Raw genomic sequence first — 14,467 nt, 5'->3', positions numbered from 1 at the left:
ATCGGTCGTGCTCGTCGTTGGGTGGGGTATAGTGTGGGTAACTCACACCTCTTCCGAGACGGGTGCAGGCCAGCGTGGAAGAGAATGGTCGGAGTACTCCTCTTGGTTAACGCGAGGATCACTCCGCGCAAAGCTTACCGCGTGAGAAGCCCCCCACCCCTCTCCCTCTATCTGCCAGCAGTGGCGTGAGCAGGTGATTGCAGGGCTGCGCCTTTAACCTTTTTATGCGAGAGCTGAACTTGCGGTGATGTTATCAGTCACCGTTATTTTCCATCAATCGTCGCGGGGTTTTTTTTTAAAACAAACAATTCAAGCGGAGGAGCGCGCGCGACGGCGAGAGCGCGACACGCGGTGCCATTTACCCGTCCCGGTTAAACCGCTCCACACAGCAGTGGAGCGAACGCTGCTCACGCGTCTCGTAGCCAAGTGACTCGACTGGGCTCCACAGATCCCTCCTTGACGATGACCATGGGCCTCTGTGGCTTGGGTGTGATGAACACACCGGTCCCGGCACAGCTCATTAGCCAAGATGTTGGTCGGCACCACCTATAGGTGGCAAATGTCACAGGTATCCACCATCGTCAGTGTCCACCACGTGCAGTGTCCACCATCGTCAGTGTCTACCACGAGCAGTGTCCACCACGGGGAGTGTCCACCACGTGCAGTGTCCACCATGGACAGTGTCCACCACGGGGAGCGTCCACCATGGACAGTGTTTACCACGGGCAGCGTCCACCACGAGCAGTGTCCTGCACGTGCAGTGTCCACCACGGACAGTGTCCACCACGGGCAGTGTCCACCGCGTGTAGAATGCATTATGGACAAAGTCCACCATGGGTAGTGTCCAACCCATGGGCATGAAGCTGAGCGTAAAGACCACGTGGTGTTTCATGGACACACTCAGTCTTCACGTTCACAGTCCGTCATATGCTCGATGTCACCAATACCACGTGACCCTCCCTCACTGAGCCTCTTCTAATAAACAGCTCCTCCCACCGTGACCTCACCATCAGACGCTTTACTCGGTGATGCTGCTCCTACTGCTCCTGCTGCTCCTGCTGCTGTTGCTGCGTTGGCATTGGCGCAAAGTCACACAAAAAAACCAAAGAGAATAACTCACCATGACCTAAATAGGACACGCATCGAGCACAGGCAACGTTTCGGGAAAAATCTCTTTTTCGGGCAATTGTCTGAAACGTCGCCGATGTTATCATTGTTTTTTGTTCATGTGAAGGCAACAGTTTTATCGACGAACGCGGAAGCCATCGTGCACATGTTTTTTTTTACCTAGGCACTCACAAAGTTTCAAGGTAAACATTTGGTAGCTATTGCTACCAGAGGTAGAGCATGGAGGCTGTTATCTGCCCTGGCGTTCCTCAAAAGATGCAGATATTTAAAGGCAATAACCACACATGCGGTTATAGTGAACACTGTCATCACATCGACCTCTCTATTTAAGGAACGAAACAGGAGGATTTCTGAAGCTGGTTTTAATGAATGGCGAAACGTCGTGCTCAGATTGTAAATGTCGTGGCTTTGCTCCACAGCACACCGGTGGTGCTGTGCTGTTTGTTGTTGTGACGTCCTGACTCGCCCCGACTGGCGATTTGTGAAAACGAGCTTCACAGCTCATCGGATTCTTACAGCACAAATACATATTCTGATTCTTCTTCCTCTTCCACTTCTCTTCTTCTTCTTCTCGCATCCAAACATCCCAATGATATCGCAGGACCCTCTCGAAATGGAGTCTTGAGACTCTTTAAGAATTATAAATATAATGCCACGGCTAAATCGCATTGTTCTCCCTGCTCTAATCAACAACGAGCCGGCACTCAGCTCCACTTGACGGCCCTGAGGCCAGCCGTGGAAATTCCACATTCCCGTGTCCATGTATACGGTACATCCACAGTACGAGGAAAGTGGGTAATTATTACTCATCATCGTCATCATCGTCATCATCATCTTGTTGCCATCAACGGGCAGGATCAAGCCACGGGCATCGCCGTCACACCCCCCCCCCCCTCCCGCGCGATCCAACAATCCACCCAGCACATGCACACGGGCCAATTCTATCGATTCCATCGCTCCATCTCCTCGTGAGGACGCGCGCTTTGGGACGCCTCCCATCCCCTTGAGCGAAGCGATCTTGCTGATGCAAAAAACAATGCATTGGGCGCGAGATGTAGCAGTACACCTCAGCGATTCCATCGCTCCATCTCCTCGGCGGGCTAACCCTCCCCCCCACGTGAGACGACTCGCACCCCCCCCGCACATTCACCAATCCCCGGAAGGTTTCATTGATCATCATCGGTGGGGGGGGGGAGGCTTGCGGCGTCCTGTGGGAGCGGGTCTCGCATGGTGACGGCCACGCATCACGGAGCAACAGATGCGGCCAGGCGAGGGCGAGGGGCATTTCCCCGGTGACCCCCGCCCCCCCTCCCCCCCCCCCCTGACTCTCTCCACAGATCTCACTCCTCCACCGAAGCCCCCACGCTTCTCGCCGCCCACGCCGCCTCCTCCCCACCAACAAGACGAAGCCATCACCCCGCGTAGCTTGAGCAGGCGAGCGCACGTTGCTGTTAGCGAGCACCTGCGAGGGACACGCGGGCACGCGGCCAGCGCTGCGCTACGAAACACGGCCACCCGAGTTCGATTCCCGCTCGAGGCCAACAACACCAGTGACGATTATCTGAACCGGTCATGGGCCTCCCCTAGGTCGACTCAGCCCTCAAATGGGTACCTGCTGCGGTGTGTAAATGTCACCACTGGGGAGACAACGGCGGCCGGGCGTGGCTCTGGCCCACCCACCCCCTCGTGTGCCGTGCCGGCCTTCGTTGATGCTCGCTAACAGCACTTGCCCCAACCGTCTGTTATAGGCTATACGGGAGATCTTTGTTTTGTTATTGTTGTTGGATAGCACCACAGACCACTCACCCCTCAGCTGACATCACTCACAGACCCCCGACGAGTGGGGGGGGGGGGTCGAGAGGGGTCAGAGAGGAGCCGTGATTGTGGTGCTGTGACGCGGGCGGTGGTAAAAAAAATGTTTTTGTAAAAACCTGGCTTGCGGTGCAAAGGAAACGCGCGCAACTTAAATGAATCTCTGAATCTATTGTTACAACGAGGGTGTTAATTAGCAGTCTCATGGGACGGAGCTAAATTAATTGAGGGATGTTTTCTGCCCCCTCCCCCCATCCACCATCCACGTTATTAATTGTTCAAAATTTCATCAGGGCCGATGAAATCACGTGGCGACACGCAGCGCATTGGATCCACTAAAGTTACATTCAGACCCCCGCTCCCAGATACACTGCAACAAGGCACACGTTCTGGCTCACCTTCAGGGCCCCGCGGTGGCGAGGTGGTTACTCCCTCACCTGGGATACGAAGAGGGCCGTGGGTTCGATCCCTGACGCCTGCTGTATGTTTGGAGTTTGCACGTCTCTGTCTCTCTCTCTCTCTCGCTCCACGCGGTCACGTGGATTTTTCTCCGGGTCCTCCTGGTTTTATTCCCCTCCACGTTTAGAATCGGCATGCGTTTAGACTTTAGAGTATTTGGTCGCCATACATTTCCACGTGATAGGCCACTTCGTTCATTTGTGGCGAGGTCGCTTCTGTATAAGCATAATAGTTAGTCGTATTGTCTATTGTATTATGTTAACCTTCATCATCACCAGCCATGGCCAATCCACTGCTGGATGAAGGCCTTCCTCCCTTCCCCGAAGCTGCTGCCATCTCCTGCGATAGATTCCAGCTCTGTTAAGCGATGCACCCACGGGCAGCTGCAAGCTCCATCTCCACGGGGGACGTCCCATCGGACTCGTTCCGTCACAATCGCTCTCGCGGTTATAAGCGAAGGTGAGCTGGCATTGAGCCATTGGCGAAAATTCGACATTTATTTGACGCGTCCGGCAGTCATACCAAAAAGGGCAAACTCCTTTCGGTGTGACTTCTCCCCCACGAAGCGAGACCCGTCTTGTCGGCCCTGCCGGGCTGATGGGTTGTAGCGACCCCCACCGAAGCAGGTACTTGGAACCGTCCAATCGCGAATCGACCAACGCTAGAAGCACCGAACCACTGAGCCCGGGCCCTTATAGTCTCTTTTCACTTCACAATGTTCCGTTGTTTGTTTTATTTATTTATTTCCATGGGTTAGCCCACGGGGTGGCGCGCGGAGGCGTTGGTGGGGGGTGGGGGTGGGCCCCGGAGAACCTTTGGGAGCCGCTTGTTAATTCTTAATTGTTGCGAGCGGCGTGATGATTGGAGTCACCCGACAAGAGACACGGGGATGGAGTGGGGGTAATAGGAGGGAGAATGGGTGGGGGTGAGATTGTGGGAGGGAGAGAGGTGACGAAGTGAGATACGTGAAAAGGCGAAATGTGGTGTGGAGGTGATACCCGTGGTGGTGACGGTTGCGCTTGCGGTGAGGTTGTTGTTGTTGTTGGTGGTGGTAGTGGGAGGTCGTTGCATCACGAGACGGCGAGAGATGACGACGGCTTAGGAAATCCTTCATCCAGCAGCGGATTGATCATGGCTGACGATGATGACGACGACCACAACAACACCATCAACGCTCGCAGTCGAAATCCCAACGGTGGCCGCGGTGGCTTCAAGTGCTAACGAAGTGGTGATGTCACTTTTGTAATTACAATGCCGCTCCCTCAAGTAGCAGTAGTTAGTAGTGCATTGTCTCTGGGCTACGGGCCATGACAATGCGCTCTGCAGCACAGCGGTGTGGGTTTTTTTTTTTGGGGGGGGGGGGGGTCTGGCTACTCGGATGAATTCTTAATTGCTCCCGCACAATGACGATGCGACCCAATGCTCCAGGGATGGATTTCGCTTTGTCTGTATATCTGTGTCCATCTTTATCCGGTGAGGAGCGGTAGTGTAGCGGTTACCACGCTGTGGCGACCCGGGTTCGATTCTCGCTCACGGCCAACACCGGTGACGATGACCTGAACCGGTCCTGCGCCTTTCCTAGGTCGACTCAGCCTCAAATGAGTACTTGGCGCGCTGTGTAATCATCGCCACGAGGGAGACACCCACCCCCTCGTGCGCCGTGCAGGCCTTCATAGGTGCTACTCCCTAACATCACTTGCCCCAACAGTCTGTTAAGGCTATACGGGGGGATCTTTGTCTTTGTATTTCCCTTTGTCTGTACCTCTGATTCTGTCTTCATCTAGGCCTGTGTCTGTCTGAGCAAATTATCAGTGCCCACCACAACTTTGCGATTTAACCCCCCACCCACCCCCTAACCCCATCCCCCTTCTCCCCCCACCCCACTCCCTTCCACCATGTCCTGCCTGTGGACTACTCGGTTCGTACGAAGAGACTGTCGAGGGGGGAGGGGGGGTCATGTTCTGTGTTAGCGAACACCCATTAAGGCACACGCCTTCCGATGCGTGATCGACGGGGGAGAGAGGGAGGGGGGCTCTCTCTGGCTCGGTGTGGCCACTTCGACACGGCCACTGTGAACCAACCCCCCGACGGAGCCGCGTGCCCACCCCCTTCGACACCGCCCAAGCGGCGTCGTGACGACATGAGCAGCTTACGGGGGGGGGGGGCGGGCGGGGGGGGGGCGATCGGTCACGTGCCCCCTCCGACTATTTGATTTGTCTCTCGCACGGTCGCACCTAGAGGCTATTTCTGTATCGCGGCTCCATCTCGCCCAATCGCATCGTCGTTCCGCTCACGGTCTCGAACATTTAACGCTGTAAGGGGCGCTCCTCCGTCTTCGCAAAATGCAGCCACCTACAGCTCTGCAGTGCCTCTTTGCAATATTACGTTACCGCTATAATTGAATTAACATAAAACGTGGAACGTGCATGAAATACTTTTCATTAAATAAATAGACATTTGAACCGCGTTTTAAATAAGGTTGTGTTCTTTTACACTGTTGTTGAAAACAAATCTCAGGGTGGTTGTCAAATGGGGCCCCCCCCAACTCGTAGCTTTGACCACCAGGTGGGCGGGGGTGTGGGGGACAAGCCACACCCCCTGCCCCCCACGCTGCTGACGGGACTGGCACTGCCACTGTTTGTACGACGTTACACTCAGCGCTGCGCTGTCTCGCTTCCGTCGGTGCGCGTTGCACACACGCAGAGAGGAGAGATCCTGACGTGGTGGTGGTGGTGGGTGGGGAGGGGATTCGTGATTTCGTCTGCAATATATTTTCTGACCGGTTGGGCATGCACTTCCCTCGGCCGAGCGTGCGAGCGAGCAGCAGTCGAGAAAGGGGAGAGAAAGGAAGAGCGAACAGAAAGAGGAGGAGACAGAGAGAGAGAGACGGCGGTATAGCGGTAGCGGCAGCGGAAGGAGCAGCAGGAAGAAGAGGAGAGAGACGGCATTCAGAGGGAGGGGAGAGAGCGGAACGGAGGATCGAGGAGGAGAGAGGTTGGAGAGAGAGCGTGGGGTGGGTGGGTGGTTTGGGGGTGGTCGGGGAAGCGATTGAAGAGTGATTTGAGGGAGATACAGGGAACGCGACGACATTCAGGGAACGGAGAGCGAGATATAAGAGGTGGAGATGAGGTAGGCACAGTGAGAGGGAGAGAGAGGGGGGGAAGGAAGGAGAGAGCGCCCTTCGATTCGTAACGCGGGTTCGCTCCTCTCGGCGGCGTCAAGGCCACACCCTGCCTGGTACCCGCAGACGGAGATCGGGCGGAGAGAGAGAAGGAGATCGAGCGGAGAGAGAGAAGGAGATCGAGCGGAGAGAGAGATCAGGCGGAGAGGGAGATCGGGCTGAGAAGGAGGTCGGGCCGACACGGACGAGCAAAGCGCCCAGAGCTGGCGGTGAAAAGCGACGGAAGGACCGAAGCAAAGGAACGAGACGGAACAGATCCCGGTGGTGTCATTCATTCTTCAATCAATTCATGCAATTATTCATTCTTTGCATTCATCTGGTTTTTGCCGTTAATTTGTAATGTGTTTTATGGGTCATATGTAGTGGTAGAAATATCAATATATATGTATTTAATAACGATGCGGTGTTAAATATTAAATGATACATGTATTAAATCCACAGCGTCGGTTTTAAGATTATTATCATTTCAGTAAGATGATTATTTTTTCAAGCGTCCTCATTTTGACATAAATATTTGTGCCTGTGCATGCACGTGCATTGTAATTATCTTCACCGTTATTATAATGATGATAATGATGATGATTTTGCTTATTTGCCGGTGAATGCAATGGGCTTTGTATGCCCCCCGTAGAGACCTCTGGCTCCATGCATGATCTCTGCGCTCACCAATCCTCGCCCAGAATTCGGCGACCTCGGTTCACAGCGCCAACCTAGTCGCTTGCTGCACCCTCAACCAAGACCCCCGACCCATCATCACCATCACCACCATCACCACCGACATCATCATCATCATCACATTGTCACCTCCACTGCGGAGCCGGCGAGATTTCCAACGAGCAATGACCCTGCTGATTTGAAATATACTCTTTGTTTGCCAGCGGGCGCCTAGCTCCGAGCCCGTGTTCACTTATTCATCCACTCATTCGTTCCCTTCGCTCCGAGCCTCTCTCTCTCTCTCTGGCTTTGGGCTGCGCATGGAGACCCGCGTGGACACGAAGTGATGGAGGGAATGAGGCTGAGGGGTCTGTGGGACCTCTTGGTCAGGCCCACAGAGGACTTGATGACGTCCCTCGACTGAGCTACGGGGACCTCATCTGCTCCGGCTCCTCGATCGGTCACTCCGTCCTCTGCATCCGGCTCCTCCTGACGATCTCACCGACCGCGCTACCAGTGTTGGTTTAGCTGCGCCTGCCTTGTCTGCTGGTGCCAGTTTACTCGTGGGGTGTGTGAGCCGTGGCTCCGACCGTCATGCTGCTGGTGCTGGCACTGCCGCCGCTTCCGGTGCGTTGAGGCTGCCCTATCTGCTGGCAACGCCACAGGCTCCGCTGGGTAACCGCTCTCGCTGCGACTCCTGGGACCCGCGTGCTCCCACGGAGCTCCCTCCTTCCTATTGACGGCGCTCGTGGGGGTGGTTTTGCCTTCGTCCGCCTCTGTCTTTGCCACCGCCCGCCTCTGCCCGCCCGAGCCGCCATGCCCATCGCCGCCGGAGGCCGCGGGACAGACGCGGCGGCCGCCCACACAGGGCGGGCGGCGCAGCAGCACCGCGTGCGGTAGCGCCAGGGGTTGTTGGACTCCAGAAGCAAGGAGCCGCGACGGGTTCCAGGTTCTCCCTCCACCCACCCCCCACCCACCACCATCCACCACCACCCACGAGTCCACACCGCCACCACCGCCAACCACCACCCTCCCACTAGCCTCCTAGATAGAATCTCACGGCGCCAACAAAGAAATCACCGCCATCGACGCCACCGGAATCCTCCACGGCTTCTCACGACCCAAAAGTAGTAATCCGGCACCACCACCACCGCCACCTTGCCCAGCAGCCCGCCCAGCGCCGATGATAGACCACCTGCCCTTGACCATGGCCGCCAAGTCGGACGGGCTCGCCGTGCCGTGCCCTCCCAACACGGACCCCGGCGCGCTGGCGCTGTCCGTGGTGCTGCCCGCGGACCCCGCGGCTGCCGAAGCCGCCGCGGGACCCGCGCCCGCGCGTACCGACAAGGCGGAGGGCGGAGCCCACGGAGCCCACGGCGCCGGCCCGGCCGGCTGCTGCGGTTGCTGCGCTCCGCGCTCGGGGCTGCCGCCCAGCCCCGTGCCCTACTCGGCGGCCGACCTGGCGTGGGGCCTGTGCGGCCTGCTCACTCTGCTGCTGGACGCGGGCACGGACGCGTGGCTCTCGGCCGAGTACCTGGCGAGCCGGCAGTACTGGTGGTTCGGCCTCACGCTCTTCTTCGCCCTGGCGCCCTCGCTGGTGGTGCAGGCGTTCAGCTTGCGATGGTTCGCCCAGGACTTTCGCCTCGGGGCGACCGGCAGCGCGACCGCCGCCACCGCCGGTCGGTGCGGTGCGGTGCCCGGCGCGGACGGGGCAGCGGCCGGGCCGGCGGTGGCGGCCGGCGGCGGCGGCGGGGAGGCGGCGGGGACGGCGGCGCCGCCACCACCCCCGCCGCTAACCACGGCGTCGGCGTCGGCTGGAACGGCGAGCGCGGGGGAGCGGTGCTACCGGGGTCTGGTGTGGGTGTTCCAGAGCGTGGTGCATCTGCTGCAGCTGGGACTCGCGTGGAGGTGAGCGTAGCTGCTGGAGTGCAGCGAGAAATTGCGCGATGTGTGCGTCGGGGTATGGCCCTTCGTGTGTGTTTTTGTGTGTTCAGGTTGTTGTCTAACCCCCCCTCCCTCCGCACCGCACCTCCGATGAGCACGATTGGCAACGTGCGGTGCAAAAAAAGATCAGTTCTGCGTACAGTGTATACAACGAACGGTGCATACAAGTCATGCGAACTTGCTGCAGGTCTCTCTGTTCCTCCTCTCTGCTCTGAAAATGGCCCATTGCCCGAGAAACGTCGGTCTGTTGTGTTTGTTTTTTGTTTGTTGTTGTTGTTTCTTTGTTGTGAAGAAGCGGTGGTTTTGTGATTGTGTTAATTTATTTAAAAAAACACATTTGTTTTGCTTTGCTACGAACAGATGGCGGTGTGGTTCTTTCACACGGAGAGATGTTGCGCGTTATTTGTGTGCCATTTACGCTGACTTCTTTAACAACAACAAAAAGTATCAACTCTGAGGTGGCTCCGGCTCTGGCTGTTCGAGAGACCACAGAGCCGCTGAGATCGTCGGCTCGAATACCGAATCTCAGTCGCCCCCGGGTTAAACAGAGTTTCTCAAGTCGAGCGAGTTTTGACGGTCCCGTGTCCGGGCAGTAATTACCGCTAACAACGATTTACACATTGGGGTTGTTTGGTTTTTTTTGTTACTTCACAGAATAAAGCAGTTACCATTTGGTTCGTCTTCCACGGAAGGAATATCGATCCATCGATCAGCTCCGTAGCAGGGCGCATTGGAGAGTGCGGCGCCCCCTAGTGTGCGCGAGGTGTCGTCTTGCAGGGGGACTCGGCCGTGTTTCTGTGACATCGCCTTACGCGGGCATTTTATCCCAACACAGGAGGTTCTCGCCGTTATTCGTCTCGTGCCATGACACCGATAGCACAACCGGAGAAGAAGACGAAGAAGAGGAAGAGATGCAACGCTTTGAGAAACGCAGTAACTCGCTTTAGCCCTCATTTAACAACGACAGCAGCAACAACAACAGCAACAACAGCAACAACGACGGTTTGGCGAAGTCGGGTGCCACTCGAAGTAGCCGATCGTCTCATTTCATGGCCACCTCACTGAGCCCGCATCATCATCATCGTCGTCGCGTCTCCGCGGCGTCTCGCACAGGCCGTGGTGACGAGTTCCATTTAACACACGTGGGCCTCCACCCCGCGCCCCAGCAGTCGGCCCGCGCGTGGTCTCCTGAGTGTCCTCGTGTAGTTGGGTAGATATCGCGTGTGCAGGCGCTGCAACTGCTACTGGGGTCCACAGCCCCCCGGGGGGGGACTCAGGCTCTGGGCTATGGAGAAAGGGGAGCGGGAGTTTTGGGGGGGGGGGGGGGGGAGCGGTGTGAGAGTAGAGGGGGGGGGGGGTGCAAAGTCATTGGGTCACAGGGCACATCAGACCGCTGACCTTGAGCAGAGTTGATTCGAAGTGTGGCCTCACAGTTTTCAGGGTGGACGTTTCCCTGGGCGATGGAATGCTGCTTTGTTTTCTAATTTCGAGTAAATCAGCCCAAATCTCATCAGATCTGGGAAGCTCAGCGGCAGGATTCTGAGCCTGGTGGTTGCTTGCGTGAGTGACTGCTGTTCCAGACCTCGGCTGCGATGCGGCCAGATGAAAGGACAACAGTGGATTCTTTAATCTGTCTGTACGGAGCTGTTTGTGTTGACCTCTCGTATGCCTTGGTGGAGGTTCCCCAGGGTTCTCCGGTTTCCTGCAATAAAAAAAAATAAATGACGAACATTCCTTTTTTATATATAATTGGCCAAACATCGCCATAATGAAGCAACGCCCTCCTCAAAAAGGAGACGTGAGATTTCATTGAGAATTTAAGGCAGAAATGACATCATCACCACCACCACCGTGATGGGCGTGCTCCAACCTGCAGTGCCAAGCAGGATTGTTGCTATAGCGATTGTTGCTATAGTGATGGTTGTTGTAGTGATTGTTGCTATAGAAATGTTCGTTACGGTGATAGTTGTTGCAGTGTCAAGCAGGTCTGTTGTAGTGTAGTGATTGTTGTTGTTGTTCTAGTAATTGCTGTTACGGTCATTGTAGTGGTGCTTGTTATAGTGGCGGCAGTTAGCTTTGTTCTCCTCGTGGTGGTGGTGGTGCTGGCGGTACTGTGAGGTGTCGTTTAGCAGGGAGTACGGCGGTGGTGTAGCGGTTCGTGAGCTGTCCCACGAACTCGGCAACCAGAATTCGATTCCCGCTCACGGCCAACACCAGTGACGATTATCTGAACCGTTCCTGGGCCTCCCCAAGGTCGACTCGGCCTCAAATGAGAAACCTGGTGCGATGTGTAAACATCGCCACTGGGGATACAGAGGCGGCCTTGAAAGGTTTCGCTAACAGCACTTGCCCCTATAGTTTGTTAAGGCTATACGGGGGATCTTTGTCTTTGGTAGTGGTGCCAGGTAGGATTGTTGTTGTAGCAGTGGTGGTAGTGGTGATGGTTGTGGTGCTAGGCAAGATTGTTGTGTTTAGAAGTGGTGATAATGGTGATGGTTGTGGTTCCAGGCAAGATTGTTGTTGTTGTTGTAGTTGGTGATAGTGATGATGGATGTGGTGCCAGGCAGGACTGTTGTTGTAGTAGTGGTGGTAGTGGTGATGGTTGTGGTGCTAGGCAGGAGTGTTGTTGGGGTAGTGGTGGTAGTGGTTGATGGTTGTGGTGCCAGGCAGGAGTGTTGTTGGAGTAGTGGTGGTAGTGGTGATGGTTGTGGTGCCAGGCAGGAGTGTTGTTGTAGTAGTGGTGGTAGTGGTGATGGTTGTGGTGCCAGGCAGGAGTGTTGTTGGAGTAGTGGTAGTAGTGGTTGATGATTGTGGTGCCAGGCAGGAGTGTCGAGCAAGCAGTGGTCGATCCCTGTGTGGCAACCGATTGGCTGAGGTGGCCTCGCCACCCTGAGACGGTGCTGAAAATGTGTCCCGTTTCACCATCGCGCTCTGCGTTCACTTCCCACGAGCGAATCACCCTCCCAGGCCTCTCTCGCAACAACAACAAAAACAACAACAAAAATCCACGTCCGTCTCGATGGGCTCTCGCCTGGTGGCCACATAAGAAGAAGGCGCAGCGGTCGGTGGCATTGCGGTCTTGAGGTCCAGCGAAGCCCCCGGGTTCGATTCTAGGCCAACGGATAAACGACGAGTGAGTACATAGCGACATCCGAGACGCTCCTGAGCCCCCCACCCCCACCCCTATGACCAACAAAGCCTAAGCCTACAGGGGAGTCCATTATCCAGCTAGGGATCGCCAAAGTGCTGTACATTTTATTCATGATTATGTTATGAATGGGGTATTTTTCTAAATGTAAATGTTTCAATATTGCACAATTCTGTACGCAGTAACCGTGACATTTCGTGGGCCGATTTATCTACTGGACCTCTGTGGAAAAAAAAAGCATTATAGCTCATCGGATTCTTCTAATATGAATATATATTCTGATTCTGATATGTATCGACCATAAAATACACTTTTACGCCAAAATTTATGGGGGAGATGGGTGCGGCATCTTGCAGAAGGTAGGGGAAGTTCACTTTTAGCTATGATATTGTTGTTGCCACAGATAGTGGCTTCTGCAAAGGCACGAACCTAGGCCCCTCCATCAGTGGACGTTCGCAGCCACTGCGGGTTGTAATCACGGATGTGCTGGGGGGCTCGTCTCTGGGTTCGCACGAGTTTGTACTTCGCAGCAGAATTTGCAACAGAATTCTGTCGACCCCATTTTGCCCATTCGCTGCATCTATTTGTTTATATGTTTTGTGTGTTCGCGATCGTTGCGCAGCACTTCCCTTGACGAAGGGATGCTCGCGGCCCCGTTTGGTGTGCTTGGTTGTAAACAAAAAAGCAGCAGGTTAAAATTTCCGTGGGTGAGGAATGGGGGGCGGGGGGGGGAACAAACAACCCCCTGACAATTCAGCAAAATTCATCACAGCGATATCACTCGTTGCCTTCCCACCAAATGCTGGCGGACAGTGATTTTTCCACAGACACATGAGTTTAATCCCATTTGTGTCAACTGGCTCTCTCTCGCCTATCTTCTTTGGTTCTTTCGGTAAAGTCATGTAGAATGAGGACAGCGCTGTCCTACCAGACAGTCTCGTCCCTTCACCTGATGAAGGCCGCTTGTGTTGTGGCCGAAACGTCGTGAGAATATTATTGTGTTATTTTATTTTATCAATTTATTATTTTATTCTCATTCTACGTGACTTTACCGAAAGAACCAAAGAAGATGAATCATTGCAGTCACGAAAGCTTTAAATCGAAATCTCTCTCGCCTAGTTAAACGCAGGCGACTGACCGCGGTATCTCCCCTCCCCCCCTCCCTCCCTCCCCCACGCCGTCGCCTCCCGCGTTGAGCGAGACGGTGGTGGTTAGTCGCGATTCTTCGTTATCTTTGGCTCAATATCTACGGGTCGATGACTTAATTCGCAAGCAGCTGCGAGAGCCCGCTTTCGATGAGACGTGTCCCGAGTTGGAGGTTCCGCAGCGAAGTCAGTAGGACGGCGCAGGAGCACAAACAATCGGAGCGTACGGCGAGAGACGTTTGTCGAATATTTTGGTGCGAATCGGTGGTGAGCGGGCAAGCCGGTGCGCTAACGGAGCCTCCCGATCCACCTCCTGCTCCTCCTCCCGCCGCTCCTCTCTCGCTCCGTGGCTTCGCCGTTCGGCGACTCGGCCGCTGAGCAGGGAAACTCGCAACGCAACTCACGGGGGGGGGGGGGGGGGGGCTCGCGTCAATGCGCCGCGAGCACCGAACTCCCCGCGGCGCAGCAACTCCCACCCCGCTCTAACAGCACGCGTGCTCCAACGCCCGCGTGCTCCAACGCCCGCGTGCTCCAACGCCCGCGTGCTCCAACGCCCGCGTGCTCCAACGCCCGCGTGCTCCAACGCCCGCGTGCTCCAACGCCCGCGTGCTCCAACGCCCGCGTGCTCCAACGCCCGCGTGCTCCAACGCCCGCGTGCTCCACGTCTAGCGCACTCCTAACGCCCACCCGCTCCAACGCCCACAACGTTCCAGCGCCCTGACTCCCAAGCGCCGTACCCTCCACGTGCTAATTGGGCGCCTTGACACCTCCGGCGCTCGAACGTCCGCGCAACAATTGCGCGCTTACGCCGCGCCGGTGAACGCTGCCCGGCACCACAGCCATCACCACTCGCGTCCTGCCCGGCACCACAGCCATCACCACTCGCGTCCTGCCCGGCACCACAGCCATCACCACTCGCGTCCTGCCCGGCACCACAGCCATCACCACTCGCGTCCTGCCCGGCACCACAGCCATCACCACTCGCGTCCTGCCCGG

At 56.0% G+C, this 14,467-nt stretch overlaps 1 protein-coding gene across 1 annotated transcript in view; it reads left to right on the top strand.

Annotated features, from left to right (window-relative positions):
- Positions 1–5,571: 5,571 nt before the first annotated feature.
- The window catches only part of LOC116958132 (XK-related protein 7-like), a 57,450-nt gene continuing 48,554 nt past the window's right edge, over positions 5,572–14,467 (top strand). The window contains exon 1 of the mRNA XM_076073638.1: positions 5,572–9,142. Within this exon, the coding sequence (XP_075929753.1) occupies positions 8,418–9,142 (725 nt within the window). The 5' untranslated portion in view covers positions 5,572–8,417. The remainder of the gene's footprint in view (positions 9,143–14,467) is intronic.

Source organism: Petromyzon marinus, chromosome 3, assembly GCF_048934315.1.
Source record: "Petromyzon marinus isolate PM22_M1 ecotype Great Lakes invasive population chromosome 3, UKy_Petmar_22M1.pri1.0, whole genome shotgun sequence".
Classification (NCBI taxonomy): Eukaryota; Metazoa; Chordata; class Hyperoartia; order Petromyzontiformes; family Petromyzontidae; genus Petromyzon; species Petromyzon marinus.
This window is presented reverse-complemented; position numbering and strand designations above follow the sequence as displayed.